The 19,907-nt window shown below is 36.5% G+C and overlaps 1 protein-coding gene across 7 annotated transcripts in view; it reads right to left on the reverse strand.

Moving 5' to 3' along the window:
• Positions 1 to 19,907, reverse strand: part of LOC124226277 (collagen alpha-2(I) chain-like) — a 70,716-nt gene that overhangs the window by 43,358 nt on the left and 7,451 nt on the right. For 2 of the 7 annotated variants that reach the window (XR_006885264.1, XM_046639359.1), the window contains exon 2: positions 9,489 to 9,546. The exons of 3 other annotated variants lie outside the window; for them this stretch is intronic. Coding sequence is in view for 2 of the 4 variants with exons in the window: in XM_046639359.1 (XP_046495315.1) it covers positions 9,489 to 9,546 (58 nt within the window). In the remaining 2 variants the exon portion in view is untranslated. Of the gene's footprint in view, positions 1 to 5,417; positions 5,958 to 9,488; positions 9,547 to 10,011; positions 10,139 to 19,907 lie in introns of those variants that run through there. 2 more of the 7 variants (XR_006885263.1, XM_046639358.1) reach the window with 2 other exon arrangements.

A 19,907-nucleotide genomic window follows, 5' to 3' on the forward strand; every position in this document is an offset into this window, starting at 1 on the left:
AGACAGAAATGTTAGTGTCAGAATGATATGATGTGTGAAGGACTCAACTAGCCATTGTTGGCTTTGAAGATGGAGGAAGGAGCCATAAGCCAATGTGGGCATCCGCCATAAGTTGGAAAAGGCAAGGGAATGGATTCTTCCCAAGAGCCTCCAGAAAAGAACATGGCCCTGCTGGTACCTTGATTTTTAGCTCAGTAAGATCTGTGTCAAAACTTCCAACCGATACAACTGTAAGATGATAAATTTGTTTTACACCACTAAATTTGTGGTGATTTGTTACAGTAGCAATAGAAAACTAATATATACCCCGTTGTCAGAGGTCTGAGTTCCAGTGTTGTTGGGACCCTCTTCCAAGCTTTTAGATTCCCATAAGCCCAACCTCTTCCCTTGTCCCCCAGGCCTAGGGGTGGTAGCTGTTTCCTGCCAGTACTATTTCCATGATTCCTCACGGTTTCCCTTCTGCCTTTTGAGTTCTCCATACCATTTAATCAACCCCCTGGATTAAGTTCTTGCTGTTAAAATAAGCAGTGTGGTGGCTATTTTCCTGACTGATCCAGTATCTGCTGCAAAGAAGTTTTGCTACTTTTATTATAGTCACATCACTCAGTATTTTCCCCCTTTATGGTTTTTCAGTTTTGTGATTTGTATAAGAATTCCTCCATTCCAAGATTTTTAAAATTTCAGTGTTTTCCAATTATATATATATAGTTATATTTACAGTTTTATATTTTACATTTAGTTTTTAATTCGTCTGGAATTTTTCTTTGTACTTAGTAGGAAATTAAGATTTAATGTGATCATTGTCCCCAGATGGCTAGCCAATCTTTCAACATCGTCTAGTCCATACTTTCTCCACTGATGTGAAAGCTATCCTTATCATGCACTGAATTGCCATACATATACGTGGCTCTGTTTTTGGACTCTCTTTTCTGTTCCATTGACTTGTTTGTTTATTCTTGACCTACATACACTTTCAGTTTCTATAGCTTTCCACAATGTCTCAATGTCTTTTTTTTTTTTTTTTTTTAAAGACTGGCACCTGAACTAACAACTGTTGCCAATCTTTTTTTTCTTCTCCCCAAGACCCCCCAGTATATAGTTGTATATTCTAGTTGTGTTTGCCTCTGGTTGTGCTATGTGGGACGCTGCCTCAGCATGGCCTGACAAGCAGTGCCATGTCTGCGCCCAGAACCCGAATGGGCGAAACCCTGGGCCGCCAAAGTGGAGCACGCAAACTTAAGAACTTGGCCACGGGCCGGCCCTGTCTCAGTGTCTTAAAGGGGAGATCTTCCAACACCTCCATTATCCTTTCTCAGAATTTCCTTCTTCTTGTGTTTTTATTCCTCTAGATGAACTTTAGAACTCACTCATCAAGTCCCAAGTTTAAAATAAAGTGGACTTCTGGTTGGAATTGCATTCAGTTTATAGTTTAAGGAAGAAGTGATTGCTTTACAATATAAAGTCTTACTATCCAGGAATATATTTCACTAAACATTAAAAACTTGATTATCCTTTTAAAGATTTTATTTTTTTCCTTTTTTCTCCCCAAAGCCCCCCAGTACATAGTTGTATATTCTTCGTTGTGGGTCCCTCTAGTTGTGGCATGTGGGACGCTGCCTCAGCGTGGTTTGATGAGCAGTGCCATGTCCGCACCCAGGATTCGAACCAACGAAACACTGGGCCGCCTGCAGCGGAGCGAGCGAACTTAACCACTCAGCCACGGGGCCAGCCCCTTGATTATCCTTTTATTTTAAAATGTATTCTTAGGTATTTTACAGTTTTGGGTGCTACTGAGAATGAAATCTCCCTCCTGGTACATTTTGCAGCTGGTTGTTACTAATACATAGGAAAGCTATATTTTTTATTTCTAGCCCCTTGCTAAATCTTACTAGTTCTAAGAGTTGTTTTTACTCAGTTTCCTTGGATTTCTATTTAGATAATCATCACTTGAAAATATTATGGTCTTTTCCAATATTTATAACTCATTTCTTTTTCTCATCTCTAGATCCTAGGATCTAGAAAATATTAAATAGCAGTAGCAAGCATCTTTATCTCATTACTGACTTGATTAAAAGTCCCTCTATTGTTTTCTATAAGATTTGCTAATGATTTATGAAAAATCTTTTATCAAGTTATGAAATTTCTTTTTATTCCCAGGATGTTAACTTTTTTTTTAAACCAACAATGGCTGTTGAGGCGCCTAAAGAGAGGAGTGTTCCCTAGGGGCTTGATTTCTGGTCTGGTTCTGCTGTTAAGTAGCTGGCTTTGGGGACGACAGGACCCCTAGTGGGTCTGTTTCCTCATCCACTGTGTGCTGGGCACCATTATCTCACAAAACAAACTGGGCGCAGATATTTCTCATCACTGAAGGGCTTACGTAGAGGAATGCAATGATCAGATTTGTGCTTCAGAAAGATCACTCAGGCTGCAATATGAAAAATGGTTGGCTTTTTCTTCTCATCCATATTTGTCAAAAATCTTGCCAATCTTTCAAGGCCTAGTTCAAATTTTCCTTTTTCCACAAGTCCCCCTCCATCATGCCCGACATCTTAGTCAGAATTCTCTTCTACCTGCTTCTTTCCATAAAACAGAGAACTACTTAGACTGTAAACCCCTTGAAACTGGGAATCATGTTTTTCATCCTCACGTGTTTGTTTCACAGGGATAGGTCTATATGAAGACTTAATAAATGTTCACAGAACTATCCATGCACTAAGAACCATTTTAGTGGGACAAAAGAAGGAATAAGTGAGCCACGCAATACCTGTTTGGGACTCAAACCTTCTTCTGTTACGGAGTTTATCAAAAAGCCTCAAGATGTGTATGATTAAGCACCGCAGGAGGTATTTTCACGAGCTCTGAAAGGTTCCAGTTTGCCTGGAGTGCTGATATTAAATGAGAGTGTCTGAGAAACAGGTTCTGAGGCCAGCCTGGTTTATTGTCACAGGGCTTTAATAATATCCCACCACTCTGAAGCCTGAGAGCTTCCTTTTCACCTTGCACAATACACTGAGAGCTTTGCCTTCACTGGACTATTGATATAAGGGAATGAGTGGTAGTGACCTGCTTTTTCTTTTCTTTTGAAAGTTTTGCCGATTAATTACATTTTTCCTTAGATCCATGCAATTCAGTATTATGAAATAAAAAGCTTGTACTGAACATCTGTTCTGCAGCTTGCAGATCAGTTCTCCTGTTTCATAATTTAAAGTAACTTATAGGAAAAAAAAGCCATATTCACAAAACATCTATTATTATCTCAGGAAAGACTGGAAATTTCCTGTGACTTCTATAGAGTCTATAACCAAGAACAATGGGCTGAAATAATCTAGGGATTTCCCAAGCAATTTTAAAAAGAATTTCACTAGGTATTAGTTAAAATTATTCTGGAAACAGGGAACTGCTTCTGGAGGTGTGGTGGGGACAGGCATTGACTGAGAAGGGCCGTAAGTGAACTCTCTGGGGTGATAGTCATATTTTATAATTTGATATGGCATACATATGTGAACACATTTGTGAAAACTCACCAAATGGTGCACTTATGATTTGTCTACTTCACTGTATACAATTTTTTTTTTTTTTTTTTTTAGATTTTATTTTTTCCTTTTTCTCCCCAAAGCCCGCCGGTACATTGTTGTGTATTCTTCGTTGTGGGTTCTTCTAGTTGTGGCATGTGGGACGCTGCCTCAGCGTGGTCTGATGAGCAGTGCCATGTCCGCGCCCAGGATTCGAACTGACGAAACACTGGGCCGCCTGCAGCGGAGCGCGCGAACTTAACCACTCGGCCACGGGGCCAGCCCTGTATACAATTTTTTTTATGAACAGTAGTCCTTCTCTTTTGCAGACAGAGCTCATTCTCCTGACTTGACTAATTTTTTTTGGTGAGGCAGATTGGCCCTGAGCTAACATCTGTGCCAGTCTTCCTCTATTTTGTATGTGGGACACTGCCATAAAATGGCTTGATGAGTGGTGTATAGGTCCGCCCCTGGGATCTGAACCTGCGAACCCTGGGCTGCTTAAAGCAGAGCATGTAAACTTAGCCACTACGCGACTGGGCCAGACTTGACTAATTTTTTTTTTAATTTTCTTCTTCTTTCCATTTTCTCCCCAAAGCCCCCCAGTACATAGTTGCATATTCTGATTGTGCGATGTGGGATGTCGCCCCAGCATGGCCCAATGAGCGGTGCCATGTCTGCATCCAGGATCTGAACTGATGAAACCCTGGGCCACCAAAGCGGAGTACACGAACCCAGCCACTTGATCATGGGGCCAGCCTCTAATTTTTTTCTTTCTGCTTTTCCTCCCCAAATCCCCCCAGTACATAGTTGTGTGTGTATATGTGTGTGTGTGTATATATATATATATTTTTTTTTAGTTGTGGGTCCCTCTAGTTGTGGCATGTGGGACACCACCTCAGTGTAGCCTGACAAGTGGTGCCATGTCCGTGCCCAGGATCCAAACCAGCGAAACCCCAGGCCGCTGAAGTGGAGTGCATGAACTTAACCACTCGAACATGGGGTCGACCTCTTACTAATTGTTTTTAAAGACAATTTTTTTTAGAGCAGTTTTAGGTTCACAGCAAAATTGAGAGGAAAGTACAGAGATTTCCCCCAGCCCTGACACATGCACAGTCTCTATTATCAACATGACTCATCAGACTGGTACATTTGTTATAACTGATGAACCTACAATGACACGTCATAATCACTCAAAGTCTATGCTTTACATTAGGATTCACTCTTGGTTTTGTACATTCTATGGGTTTGGACAAACGTATAGTATCATACAGAATATTTTCACTGCCCTAAAAATCCCCTGTGTTCCACCTATCCACTCCCTCCCCTACCTGCCCCTCTGGCAACCCCGGATGTTTTTATTGTCTTCATAGTTGTGCCTTTTCCAGAATGCCATATAGTTGGAATCATACAGTATGTAGCCTTTTTAGAGTGGCTTCTTTCACTTAGAAATACACATTTAAGGTTCCTCTATGTCTTTTCATGGCTTGATAACTCATTTTAGTGCTGAATAATATTCCACTGTCTGGATGAACCATAGTTCATTTATCCATTCACCTACTGAAGGGCGTCTTGATTGTTTCCAAGTTTTGGCAACTATGAACAAAGCTGCTTATAAACATCCTTGTGTAGATTTTTGTATGGACATAAGTTTTCAACTCCTTTGGAATTGTATATGAATTTTACCTTTAAAAAAACCTTGTAAACAAATATTAAACTCTAGTAAAGTGTATGCATGTTGAAGTGTTAATAGATGAAGTGTACTTATATCTGCAACTTACTTTGAGATGCATCAAAAAATAAGATGATTTACAGATGGACAGAGGGATGGATAGGTAGATAGTGCTAAAGCAACTATAGTAAAATGTAAATTGTAAAATCTAGATGGTGAGTGTATGGGTGTTTATATACAATTCTTTCAACTTTCCTGTGTGTTTGAAACTTTGCACAATAAAATGTTGGAAACAATTATTCTGAACCATATGTCCCAGTCTCTCACATTAGATGCATTTCAGAAAGTCAATGAGTACCTTGTTTACAGTCATCTGGCTGTCTCCAGCAGCTCTAAACTATAACTAAAGACACGCTAAGAAAGCAAGGGAGTGCCAAGTCAAGGTCCTTAAGGTCACCCTGGCTCTGGAAAGGACAGTGATGTGAACTGTGTGAGACAGCTGAGGTTACTCAGTCATTGCCCATGGTGCTTCCCATACAGTCCCACGGGTGACTTATTAGTCGAAAGATGAAACAAACACTAATTCTAGCAGCAAATTATGATCATAACTATGCCAACAAGGTGAAGAGCAATCAAGGTCACCTTGAAACGGAGCTCAGCCCCTGCCATGCTTGCGTGTCCTGCTGCTTTCATCTGCCTGCTGGAATATGGCCTCCACCATAGAGGGCCAGGGCCAAGAGGAAAAGATATCCTCATCTCCAAAGCTGCTGAACCTAGAAAATGCAGGGGAGGCAGGGATAGAACTGCAGAAAATGAGAAAGATACTAGGGAAGTTGAATAATAAGTAGTAGCTAACATGAACTCCATTCTACACGTGGGTATTTTATTTCTCTTCTAGCCACATGCTAAAGAGGCAGCATAGGTGTGGGTCTGGGCAGGGGTCCCTGACACGTAGTGCTGGGGCACTCTAGGGGCTCTGAAACTCTCAGATGATTGGGAGGTCAAAATTATTTTTACAAGCTCTTATTTGTTTTTTCACTTGCTTTCTCTTACAAGTGTACAGTAGAGTTTCTAAAGGCTAAATGATGTGACATTTTAACAAATTAAATGCAAAAGCAGGTTTGTGAATCCAGCTGTCTTTTTTAAGTCAGACATTAAAGAAATTTGCAAACATGTAAAACAACACCATTCCTCTTTTGTTTTAGAAAATAGTTATTTTTATAAAGATATTATTTGTGTTAATGTGTAATAAGTTTATTGTTAAGTTAATAAAAATATTTTAAATTTCCCCATTTCAATTTTTAATATGGTAAAATTTGACAGAGCTCACACAAACAAAGACTCTTTGGGAATCCTCAGTAATCTTTTTTATTTAAAAACTTTTTTACTGAGGTATAATTTACATCCAGTAAAGTGCACAAATCTGAAACACACAGCTCAATTAATTTTTACATATGTACACACCATGTAATCTCCACCCAGTTCAAGCTGTAGGTCATTTCCATTACCCTGGAAGGACTCATGCCACATCTGATCAATACTCAACCTACCAGAGGTAACCATTATTCTGATTTCTATCATCATAGATTAGTTTTGCCCGTACTTGAACTTCATATGAATGGAATTATATAGCGTGTATTCTTTTGTACCTGGCTTTTTTTCTCTCAGCAAAGTGTTTTTGAGATTCACCCATGTTGTTCTGTGCATTAGTAGTCTATTCACTTTTATTACTGCCGGCAGTATTCCATTGTATGACTCTATCACATATTGTTTCATTTTCCTGTTGACAGATATTTGGATTTTGTCCAGTTTTTGGCTATTATGGATAAAGCTGCTATGATCATTCTTGTACAAGTCTTTTGGTAGACACATGAACTTGAGCATATGCCTGGATGTGGAACTGTTGGGTCCTGCAGTAGGTATATGTTTGGCTTTACAAGAAACTGCCAAATAATAATGTATGAGAGTTCCAGTTACTCCACATCCTCAGCAACACTTGCTAATGACAGTTTAAATTATTTTTAGCTATTCTGCTGAATGTGTTGTGGTTTTAATTTATATTTCTTTGATATTATTCTCAATACATTTTAATATGTTTACTGGTCATTTGAATATCCTCTTTCATGAAATGCTTGCTCAAGTCTTTTGCTCATTTTAAAACTGAATGTCTTTGCTTACTGATTTGTAGGAGTTCTTTGTATATTCTGCATATGAGTTCTTTATCAGTCTATAGCTTGCTTATTTTACTTTTTTAATGATGTCTTTTGATGATCAGACTTTCTTAACTTTAATTAAATCCAATTTATCAAATTTTCTTTTTTGGTTTAGTGCATTTTGTGATCTGAGAAATCTTTACCTATTCCAATATCAGGAAATATTCTCCTATGCTTTTATGTGGAAGTTTGATTGTTTTACCTTTTGAATTTAGTTCTGTGATATACCTAAAAACAAATTTTTGTATATAGTTTGAGTTAAGGGTCAGGCTTCATTTTTCTCCATACACATCCAGTTGTTCCAACATTATTCCCCTATGTACAGTGGCACCTTTGATGGAAGTCAGGAAGGCATACATCTGTGGGTTTATGGACTCTTTATTCCGTTCCAGCGGTATACTTGTCTATCCTTGCTCCCAAAGTACTGTTACTTACTTTATAGCTTTATAGTAAATCTTGAAATATTCTGGTTAAGTCCTCCAACTTTGTTTGAGAATCAGTAATTTTAACTTAAAAAGCTCTTTTCTTCATCAAGATTACTTGGATATTCTAGGTCCTTTACATTTTAGCTCAGTCATTTTTTTTTTCAGAATATAAAGGGGTCCTGAGACAAAGGAGTTTGAAAGTTGCTGATTTAAAGCATAGGCTCAAAATCCAGAAGGCCAGGATCCAATCTCAGTTTTGCCATTTATTAGCTGTGAGACCTTGGCAAATAATTTTTCCATGTCTCTGTTTCCTCATCTGTAAGTTAGGACAATAATGGTACCTATACCATAAGGTTGTACTCATCTAATATTAATCATTATATGAATGTTTTTGCATCTGTTAAAATAAATGAGGCAGGCATATATATTTCTAAAGAATATGAAATCAAAGGAAAACAAAACCTAATGAATCAGAAAGAAACATGTAACCTTCTGATAATCTCAGGGTACTTAGTGAGAATCCAGTTGTATCAGGTTCATTGAAACATAAACAGAAATATACAAAGTATAAAAAATATGCAAAATCTGTTATATTTCTCTATATCAGCAGTGAATAATTAAAAATTGAAATAAAGGGGCCAGCCCAGTGGCACAGCGGTTAAGTGCGTACGTTCCACTTCAGCGGCCCGGGGTTCGCTGGTTCAGACCCTGGGTGCAGACACGGCACCACTTGGCACACCATGCTGTGGTAAGCATCCCACATATAAAGTAGAGGAAGATGGGCATGGATGTTAGCTCAGGGCCAGTCTTCCTCAGCAAAAAGAGGAGGATTGGCAGTAGTTAGCTCAGGGCTAATCTTCCTCAAAAAATAAAATAAAATAAAATAAATTTTAAAATATGAAATAAAAGAAATTTACAGCAGCATCAACAAACATGAAGTACTTAGAGATTAACTTAACAAAATATGCATAAGACCTGTACACTAAAAACTTACAAAACACTGAAAAATTACAAAACATTGCTGAGAGAAATTAATAAAGACCTAAATACATGGAGATACATTCCATGTTCAAAGATTAGAAGACTCAATATTGTTAAGATGATAGTTTTCCCCAACTGATATAGACATTCAATGCAAACCCAATCAAAATCTCAGCAGGCAATTCTGTAGAAACTGACATGTTGATTCTAAAATTAATATGGAAAACCACAGAACCTAGAATAGCCAAAACAATTTGAAGAAGAATGATGAAAGTGGAAGGCCTACACTACCTAATGTCAAGACTTACCATAAAACTATGGTAATCAAGACCAGAAAAATCATATAGATAGACATATAGACCTAAAGAACTGGACAAGGAGGCTCACATATGTAGGATTACTTTCTAAAATGGTGCCAACATAATTCAATGCGGGAAAGGAAAGTCTTTTAAATAAATGGTGCCAGAACAATAGGTTATCCATAAGCAGAAGTTGAACCTCAACCTTTACCTTGCATCATAAACAAAAAGTAACTCAATGTGGATCACTGATCAAAATGTAAGTGCTAAAACTAGAATGTCTAGAAGAAAATAAGAAAAAAGATTCCAGACCCTAGGTTAGGCAAAGTCTTCTTAGGAGACAAAAACACTAACCATTAAAAACAATGATAATTTGAATTACTTACACATTAGAAACTGTTTGTCAGAAGACTCTTTCAGAAAAATGAAAAGACAATCCACGGACTGGAAAACAATAGTTGCAAAACACATTTAGGATAAACAACTTATCCAGAACATATAAACAACTCTTAAAAAATTTCATAATAAGAAGATAAACAGCCCAATGAAAAAAAATGGATAAAAGATTTGGACATATACTTCACCAAAGAAGATATAAAAATGGCAAATAAGCATAAGAAAAGATGCCCAGAATTATTAGGCATTAGGAAAATATAAATTAAAATCACAATGAAGTACCACTACATACCTAGTAACTGGCTAAAATTAGAAAAGATTGACAATACTAAGTGGTGGTGAGGATGAGCAACAACTAGAAATCTCATACTTTGCTGGTGGAAATGCAAAATGGCAAAGCCATTTGGAGAAACATTAGGTAATTTCTTATAAACATACTCTTACCATACGACACAGCAATCCTGCTTTTAGGTATTTACCCAATAGAAATGAAAAATATGTCCACACAAATACCTGCATCTGAATATTCATAGCAGCTTAATTCATAATAGGTTCAAACTGGAAAAATCCAAATGTCCAACAATTCATGAATGGATAAACAAATTCTGGTATATCCATACAATGGAATATTACTAGGTAGTAAAAAGGAACAAATTACTGATACATGCAACAACACAGATTAATCACAAAAGCACTGTGATAGGTAAAAAAAAAAAAAAAAAAGGCAGACAAAAGAATACACGCCATACGATTCCACTTATATGACATTCTGGAAATGGCAAAATTATAGGGATGGAAAACAGATCAGTGGTTGCCAGGGACTCAGGATGGGCAGGGTGAGGAGAGGGTACTTGACCATATAGGAGCCTGTGGGAACTTTTCAAGGTGATGGAAATGTTTTGTTTTTGTTTTCATTTTTGTTTTGAGGAAGATTAGCCCTGAGCTAACTACTGCCAGTCCTCCTCTTTTTTTTGCTGAGGAAGCCTGGCCCTGAGCTAACATCCATGCCCATCTTCCTCTACTTTCTATGTGGGATGCCTACCACAGCATGGCGTGCCAAGCGGTGCCATGTCCACACCTGGGATCTGAACTGGCAAACCCTGGGCCACCAAGAAGCAGAACAGGCAAACTTAACCACTGTGCCACCGGGCTGACCCCGGAAACGTTTTTATCTTGAGGTAGTTGTAAACATTTGTCAAAATTTACAGAACTGCATACTTATAAAGAGTGAATTTTATTGTACATAAATTATATTTCAATACACCTGACTTTTAAAAATAATTTCAAAAATTAAAACAAAACACAAAAAAGCTATTACTTTGTAAACATAAAGTATTCTCTTTAAGCATGGCCTGATATAGAATGCAGAAGAATAAAACAGAATGATGTGTTGGGTGAGATAAATTGGAAGGCAATAAGAAAGAAAAGAATATCTCCTATGTACATGATTTCTACTACTTAAATTTTGAAGACTGGAGAGGACTATGCTAAGGTTATATAGCCAAAGGTATGATCTTATTTACCTCTCAGTTTTTGTATTTTCCTAGCACTTAGAAAATGATAGGCATTCCTTAAATGTTTGCTGAAATGAACTCATGGTCAGTGCTGACAGACTTGTGGCCTAATTGTGGCTGTGGGTATGGTAGATTGGCTAGCTCAACATGAATGGTCCCCAAGACCCCTCTGTTTCAATAATCCACTAGAAAGACTCGTAGGACTTGGGAAAAGGTGTTATACTCATGGTAGTGGTTTATTACAGTAAAATGATACAGATTAGAATCAAAAAAGGAAAAGTCACATAGGGCATAGTTCAGGAGAAAAACACAGCTTTCAACAGATTATCAAAGATCCCATAACTCAAGAAGGTTAAGTATCTGGAGTGATGTCAGCAAGATGGCGGAATAGGAAGCCCCAGATCTCATCCCCCCACAGAGACACTGACTTAACAACAATTTTGGTCCAAAAAGCCTTTATTAGGACTCTAGAAACCAGGTAAGAAGTCACAGTAACCCAAACAAACACAAAGCTAAGAAGAGCTGCATTGAAATGAGTAAAAAACAGTCATTGCATTTCACCCATGATAGCCCTTACTCCAAGGCAGCAGAGCTTGACATGAGTAGGAGAAAATGCCCAACTTGCACATTCTCCCTTGGGAGGAAAAGAGATGAGTGGAACATATGCCCAATGTTCTGGCTTTTGAGGGGCTAGCCAAGGGACTAGTTTCTGTCTTGCCTGACTTGGATTGCTGACGTTCTTTGGGTGCCTGGAGACCACTGAGAACAAAGAAGAATTAGTGGCTTGTTGCAGGACCAGAGAACCTTTAGTACCACAGACAGACATGAGAGGGAGCAAGAAATTATAAGCTCCTGAAAAACGAAACCAGCAAACCTCTCTAATTGGGAAATTACATGCAAAAACTTAGAGAAGATGCATCCCCAGAAAAGGTTTGAGAAGCTCCCAGAATCTCTACCTGGGCTGATTGGTGAAGGTATTCCCCTGTATGAAGCCAGTCCATAAAGACTAGGAGAAGAGGTTGTTTTTTCAAATGGCCAAATCCCAGCAAAAAAAAAAAAAAAGAATAAGAAAAAATAGGGAAATGTGGCCCAACCAAAGGAACAAAATAAATCTCCAGAAACCAACCGTAAAGAAATGGAGATCTATGAATTACCTGACAAAGAATTCAAAATATTTGCCTTAAAGGATCTCAATGAACTACAACAGAACACAGACAGACAACTAAATGAAATCAGGAAAATGATGTATGAACAAAATAAGAATGTCAACAAAGAGACAGGAACTATAAAAAAGAACCAAACAGAAATTCTGGAGCTAAGGAATACAATAACCAAAGTGAAACATTCACTAGAGGAGTTCAACAGTAGACCTGATCAAGCAGAAGAAAGAATCAGCAAAGTTGAAGATAGATCATTTGAAATTATTGAGTAAGAAGAACAGAAAACAGTTAAAGAAGAATGAAGAAAAAAATGTGAAGAAAGCCTAAGGAACTTATGGAACACCAATAAGTGGGCTAATACATGTATTATGGGAGTCTCAGAAAGAGAGAAAGGGGCAGAGAGCTTAATTGAAGAAATAAGGGCTGGAAACTTCCTAAATCTGAGGAAGGAAATGAACATCTAAATTCAAGAAGCTCGAAGGACTCCAACAAAGATTAACCCAAAGAGGATCTCACAAAGAAATATTATAATCAAACTGTCAAAAGTCAAAAACAAGGGGAGAATCTGAGGAAAGCAACTTGACATGTCCCCTAAGAGTATCAGCAGATTTCTCAGCAGAAACCTTGCAGGTCAGAAGGGTGTGAAAAGATATATTGAAAGTACTGAAAGAAAACAACTGTCAAGAAAGAATACTATATCTGGCAAAACTCTTCTTCAAAAATGAAAGAGAAATAATTATCTTCCTGGATAAATAAAAGCTGAGGGAATTCATCACCACTAGACCTACCTTATAAGATATACTTAAAAGAGTCCTTCAAGTTAAAACAAAAGGATGCTAGACCACAATATGAAAGCATATGAAAATGTAAAGCTCTCTGGTAAAAGTAGATATATAGACAAATACAGAATCCTGTAATACTATAATGGTAGTATGTAAATCACTTCTAATTCTGGTATATAATAAAAGATAAAAGCATAAAATACAACTATAACTATAAAACTATGTTAATGGATACAAAGTAGAAAAAGAGGTAATCTATGACATCAATAACATAAAGTGGGGAGGGAGATGTAAAGAAGTAGAGTTTTTGTACATGACTGCAGTTAAATTGTTATCAGTTTAAAATAGATTGTTATAACTATAAGATGTTTTATGTAATCCCCAGGGTAACCACAAAGAAAATACATATAGAAGAAACACGGAAGATGAGAAAGGAATCAAAACATATCACTACATAAAAAAAAAATCAATGAAACACAAAGGAAGGCAGCAAGAGAAGAAAAAAGGGACAAAATAATTACAAGACATACAGAAAACAATTGAGAAAGTGGAAATAGTAAATTCTTCCCTATTAGTAATTACTTTAAATGTAAATCGATCAAACTCCCCAATCAAAAAGACACAGAGTGGCTGAACAGACTGAAAAAAACACACAACAAGATCCAACTATATGCTGTCCACAAGAGACTCATTTTAGCTATTAAAGACACACATAGGCTGAAAGTGAAGGGGTGGAAAAATATATTTCATGCAAATGGTAACCAAAAGAGGGCAGGGGTGGCCATACTTATAAAAGACAAAATAGACTTTAAGTCAAAAACTGTTACATGAGAAAAAGAAGGAAATTATATAATGATAAAAGGGCAACTCATTAGGAAGACATAACAATTATAAATATATATGCACCTAACAACAGAGCACTCAAATATATGAAGCAAACATTGACAGAATTGAATAGAGAAATAGTAACACAATAATAGTAGGAGATTTCAATATCCCACTTTCAATAATGGATGGAACAACCAAATAGGAGATCAATAAGGAAACAGACTTGAACAACACTACAGACCAATTGGACTTAACGGACATACAGCACACTCCACCCAACAACAGCAGAATATACCTTCTCAAGAGGATATGGGACATTCTCCAGGATAGATCACAAAAAAAGTCTTAGGAAATTTAAGATTGAAATCCTACCAAGTATCTTTTCTGACCACAATGGATTGCAACTAGAAATCAATAGCAAAAGGAAAACTGGAAAATTCACAAATATATGGAAATTAAACAAGACACCTGACCAACCAATGGGTCAAAAAAATCACAAGGGAAATTAGAAAACATCTTGAGATAAATGAAAATGGTTAATAATCTGGCAAATGATTTCAAGAATGATCAACTTTAGTGAAAAGAATATGAAATTTGTAATAAATTGACATGGGTTTGATTCTCTGACTTTACCACTTACCAGTTGTGTGACCTTAGATACATATTTTAAGCTCTAAGCAATTCCATTTCCTAAACGGTTTAAAAATGGGGTAATCGTAATTTCCTCATAAGACTGTTGTAAGATCAAATGAAATAATATATTAAATGGGACCTTACAAATTGGAAGGCTGGAAATATCACTATTCTTTGCCTCTTTGCTGGCTTCATGAGCACTCTCTCTTACCCTATTTGTGGCTACTGCTCAACGCTCAATGTCAAGTGTTGCAGTTTGAAAACAGAATTTTTGACCCACAAGGCCTGTTTCCTTAATACAATTGCTAATGTTCATGTTATAAAGAGCAAAACTTAGAGCATTATACCTAGATTATAAAATCTGATTAACTTCTGGTTTTGCATCCCCTATGTAAGTAGCTTGGGCAGGTCCACAAATTTTAAGGTCTTTCCTCATTTGTGAAAAGACAAAAGAATTTTGTGCCTTGTCCATCTCTGAATGTGATTATACTGATTATCTGAGAAGATATATGGAAAAGTATGCTTAAAACATGATTATCATTGGCCCATCTGTCTGGCACATGATAGCAAAATAAAGGTTTGTAAAAAATATATCACAAATACACCTACTCCACAAGGATGAACCTTATGCAGACATCTTCAAATAGGATACAAGTGACTTTCTTCAATAAAGACCAATGTCAATAAGAATTCTAAGGACACAGTGACACAGTTACCCAGAATGTTTCATACAAGTAGGTTCTTACAATCCTTTTATATTTCCCAAGTTAGAAATCTTTTTCATTTCTCATCTGTGATTGCTTTAAAACTTTACTTTCTCTAAGACTCCTGGATCATACTTAACCCTGTCACTCTGAGAAGATACCCTGAAAAAGGGAAAGAAAAGCTTCATGCTCTCTCTTACCTGCTCTCTAACATCTATTTTGTCTGTTTGTTTGTTAGTGCCATAGAGTCAATTCCTACTCCTAGCAACTCTGTATACAGCAGAGGAGAACCCTGCCCAGTCTTCTTGCACCATCCTCTCACCTTTCAGTGCTATATCAGACAAGGCTCTGCTACAATACATAGGGTTATCATGGCCAATGTTTTGGAAGTGGGTGTTTAGGTCCTTCTTCCTTGCCTGTCTTAGTCTGGAAGCTCTGCTGAAACCCATCTACCATAGATGACCCTGCTGGTATTTGAAATACCAGTGGCATAGCTTTCAACATCACAGCAACATGCAGCTGCCACAGTATGACAACTGACAGATGGGTGGTGTGGTTCTCTGACTGGGAAACAAATCCAGGCCATGGCAATGAGAGCACTGAACCTTAACCACTAAACCACCAGGGCTGGCTCTAACATCTATAGTGTATCTATACATACTTCGTACCTTCAATCCTGTCTCAGAGGTTAAAGGATCCCTCCTTGTTTCCAAGGCAGGTGTAACTGGTCCAATTCCCTCCCCTTCCTCTAGGACTTTATGCCATGAGTCACTCCCCTACACTATGTTATCTGCAGTCACTCCTTTGCCACAAGATTCTTCCCAGTTTGCAAATATGAGTGTGTCTCCTCTAACCTAATCATCTTTGCATTTTTTGAAAAATTTTACTTGGTTAGGGAGAAGAAAATGATTAAACCACATTTTTAAAGAAAACCAGTATTAGTATACAGTTTAAATCAGAAAGAGGGAGACCTGAGGTACAGTGGTGCCATGAGAATGAAATGAGGGAATAGTATAAGAAAAATTATATAATTAAAACTGATAGGGCTGGCCCAGTGGCACAGCAGTTAAGCGTGCACGTTCTGCTTTGGTGGCCCAGGGTTGACCGGTTTGGATCCCGGGTGTGGACATGGCACTGCTTGGCAAGCCATGCTGTGGTAGGCGTCCCACACATAAAGTGGAGGAAGATGGGCACGGAGGTTAGGTCAGGGACAGACTTTCTCAGCAAAAAGAGGAGGATTGGCAGCAAATGTTAGCTCAGGGCTGATCTTCCTCAAAAAAACCCAAAAAACTGATAGATCTCAGCAAGTGATTGAATGTGGGATAAAAGGAAAGGGAAGAATAAAAGAGGATAGTTTTCAAGTAGAGAATTCCATAGCCACACCTAAGAAAGATTACAGATTTTACAGAATTAGTTCAGGAAAGTCATTAAACAAATAGCAACAACGAGGTCTGGAGAGGAGGGAATCTGATTTCCTGAGGTGCATGTTATATTATTTAAAATGTCCACTTTTCAACAAAAATTACAAGACATGCAAAAAAAAAAAAAAAAAAACAAGAAAGTATGACACACACACAAAAGCAGTCAAAAGAAACTGTCCCTGAGGAAGCCCAGACATTGTACTTGGTAGACAAAGACTTTGAATCAGCTCATAAGAACTAAAAGAACTAAAGGAAACCATGTTCAAAGAACTAAAGAAAACCATGGACTAAAGAACTAAAGAAAAGTATAAGAATGATGTCTTACCAAATGGAGAATATCAAAGAAGAGATAAAAATTATTTTAAAAGAACCAAATAGACACTCTGGAGTTAAAAAGTAAAATAGCTGAAATGAAAAGGTCACTATAGGGCTCAACAACAGATTTGAGTTGATAGAAGAAAGAGAGAATATGAAAATAGGTCACTTGAGGTTATCCAGTCTGACCACCAAAAAAAATGCAGAGAGCCTCAGAGGCCTGTGGCATACCTTCAAACGTACCAATATATGCATAATGGGAGTCCCAGAAAGAGAGAAGAAAGAGAAAAAAGAATATTCAAAGAAATAATGGCTGAAAACTTCCCAAATTTAATGACAAACATTAATCTACATATCCAAGAAGCTCAAAAAACTTCAAATAGGATAAAATCAAAGAGATCTACACTTAGACACTTCATAATGAAACTACTGATAGTCAAAGACAAAAAGAATCTTGAAAGTAATGAGAGAAGCAATTCATCACATACAAGTGATCCTCAATAAGATTAACAGATGATTTATAATCAGAAACCATGTGGACTAGAAGGCAGTGGGATGGCATAGTCAAGGGTCTGAAAGAAAAACGTCAACCTAAGAATTGTATATCCAGAAGAATTATCTTTCAAAAACAAAGGAGAAATTAAGACATTTCCAAATAAAACCTGAGAGAATTGGTCACTAGCAGACCAGCTCTCCAAGGAATACTAAAGTAACTTGAATTCATATGAAGAAATAGGAATACTTTAGTAAAGTAACTACATACATAAATATAAAGACAACATAAATGTATTTTTTATTTGTAACTTCTTTCTCCTATCTGATTTAAAAGACAACTGCATAAAGCAATAATTGTAAAGCTGTGTTGAGGACTTGCAATGAGGGCTTAAAAGATGTACATGTATGATAATAATAGCACAAAGAGAGAGGAAAGAAATGAAGGTACATAGAAGCAAAGTTTTTATATACTATTGAAATAAAGTTGTATTAATCTTAACCAGATTGCTATAAATTAAGCTTTTAATTATAAACCCCAGGAAACCACTAAGAAAATAACTTTAAAAATGTAGTCAAAGAAATACAAGAGAATTAAAATAGTACTAGAAAATGTCTACAAAAGAACACAGTAATGGAAGAATAGAAGAATAAAAAGATGTAAGACATACAGAAAACAAATAGCAAAATGGTAGACATAAATCTTACCTTGTCAGTAGTTACATTAAATGTACATGCAAATGGATTAAACACTCCAAGAAAAAGACAGGGATTGGCCTTTTGAATGGATAAAAACAACATGGTCCAACTATATTCTGTCTTTTATAGACATAACAAATCTTCAGAATCAAAGACACAAATAGATTGAAGGTAAAAGGATGGGAAAAGATAGACCATGGAAACAATTTAAAAAAAAAAGAGATAGAGTGGCTATGCTTATATCAGACCAAATACCATTTAAAACAAAAATTGTTACTAGAGACTAGGAATGACATTTAATAATGACAAAAGGTCAATTATTAATAATATATACAATTATAAATATATATCTAACAACAGAGCCTCCAAATACATGTAGCAAAAAATGATAGAAATGAAGGGAGAAATAAACAAGTCAACAGTAATAGTTGGAGACATCAATACCTCACTTTCAATAATGGATAGAAAAACTAGACCGAAGATCAACAGGGAAATAGAAGACTTGAACCCACTAGGAACTAACTAGAATCGAGAGACATCTATAGAACACTCTACTCAAAACAGCATAAAATACATTCTTCTCAACTGCACATGGAACATTCTCCAGAATAGACCATATGTTAGGTCATAACACAGTGTTAATAACTTTAAAAGGACTGAAATTGTACAAAGTATGTTCTCTGACCACAAGGGAATGAAAAAAGAAATAACAGAAGAAAATGTGGGAAATTCACAAATATGTGGAAATCACTACAACACACTCCAAAATAACCAATAGGTCAAAGAAGAAATCACAAGGGGAATTAGGAAATACTTTGAGATAAATGAAAACAAGAACATGATGTACCAAAGTTTATGTAATGCAGCTAAAACTTGAGGGAAATTTATAGCTGTAAATGGTATATTAAAAAGAAGGAACTCAAATCAATTACCTAACTTTACATCTCAAGAAACTAGAAAAAGAAGTGCAAACTAAACCTAAAGTAAGCAGAAGGAAAGAAATAATACAAATTAGAACAGAAATAAATGACGTAGAGAACAGAAAAGCAATAGAAAAATCAATGAAATCAAAAGTTTGTTCTTAGAAAAGAGACAAAATTGACAACCCATTAGCTGGAAAGATCAAGAGAAAAAGACAGAAGATTCAAATGACTAAAATCAGGAATGAAAGAAGGACATTATTATCAACATTACAGAAATAAAAAGAATTATAAGGGAATTTTATGAACAAATATATGCCAAAAAATCAGGTAACCTAGATGAAATGGACAAATTCCTATAAAGACACAAACTACTGAAACAGACTCAAGAAGAAAAAGAAAATCTGAATAGGCCCATAACAAGCAAAAAGACTGAATTGGTAATAAAAAAAAAAAACCTACAAAGAAAAGCCCAGAGCCAGATGGCTTTCACTGGAGAATTCTACCAAACATATAAGAATTCACAAACTGTTACAACAAAATAAAAGGGGAGAGAACATTTCCCAACTCATTCTCTGAGGCCAGTATTACCCTGATACCAAAACCAGATTTTTAAAAAATCACAAGAAACTATGGATCAGTATTCATTATAAATATAGATGCAAAAATCCTCAAAACAAACTAGCCAACTGAATCTAGATACATATAAAAAGGACTATGCACCATGACCAAATGGAATTTATCCCAGGATTGCAAGGTTGGTTCAATATATGAAAATCAATCAATTTAATACATCATATTAAAATAATAAAGGTCAAAAACCACATGATCATCTCTCTATATATAGACAAAACATTTGACAAAATCCAAAACCCTTTCACAATATAAACACTCAACAAACTAGGAACAGAAGCAAATTTTATTAACCTGATAAAGGGCAT

The sequence above is a fragment of the Equus quagga genome, chromosome 15 (genome assembly GCF_021613505.1).
Source record: "Equus quagga isolate Etosha38 chromosome 15, UCLA_HA_Equagga_1.0, whole genome shotgun sequence".
Classification (NCBI taxonomy): Eukaryota; Metazoa; Chordata; class Mammalia; order Perissodactyla; family Equidae; genus Equus; species Equus quagga.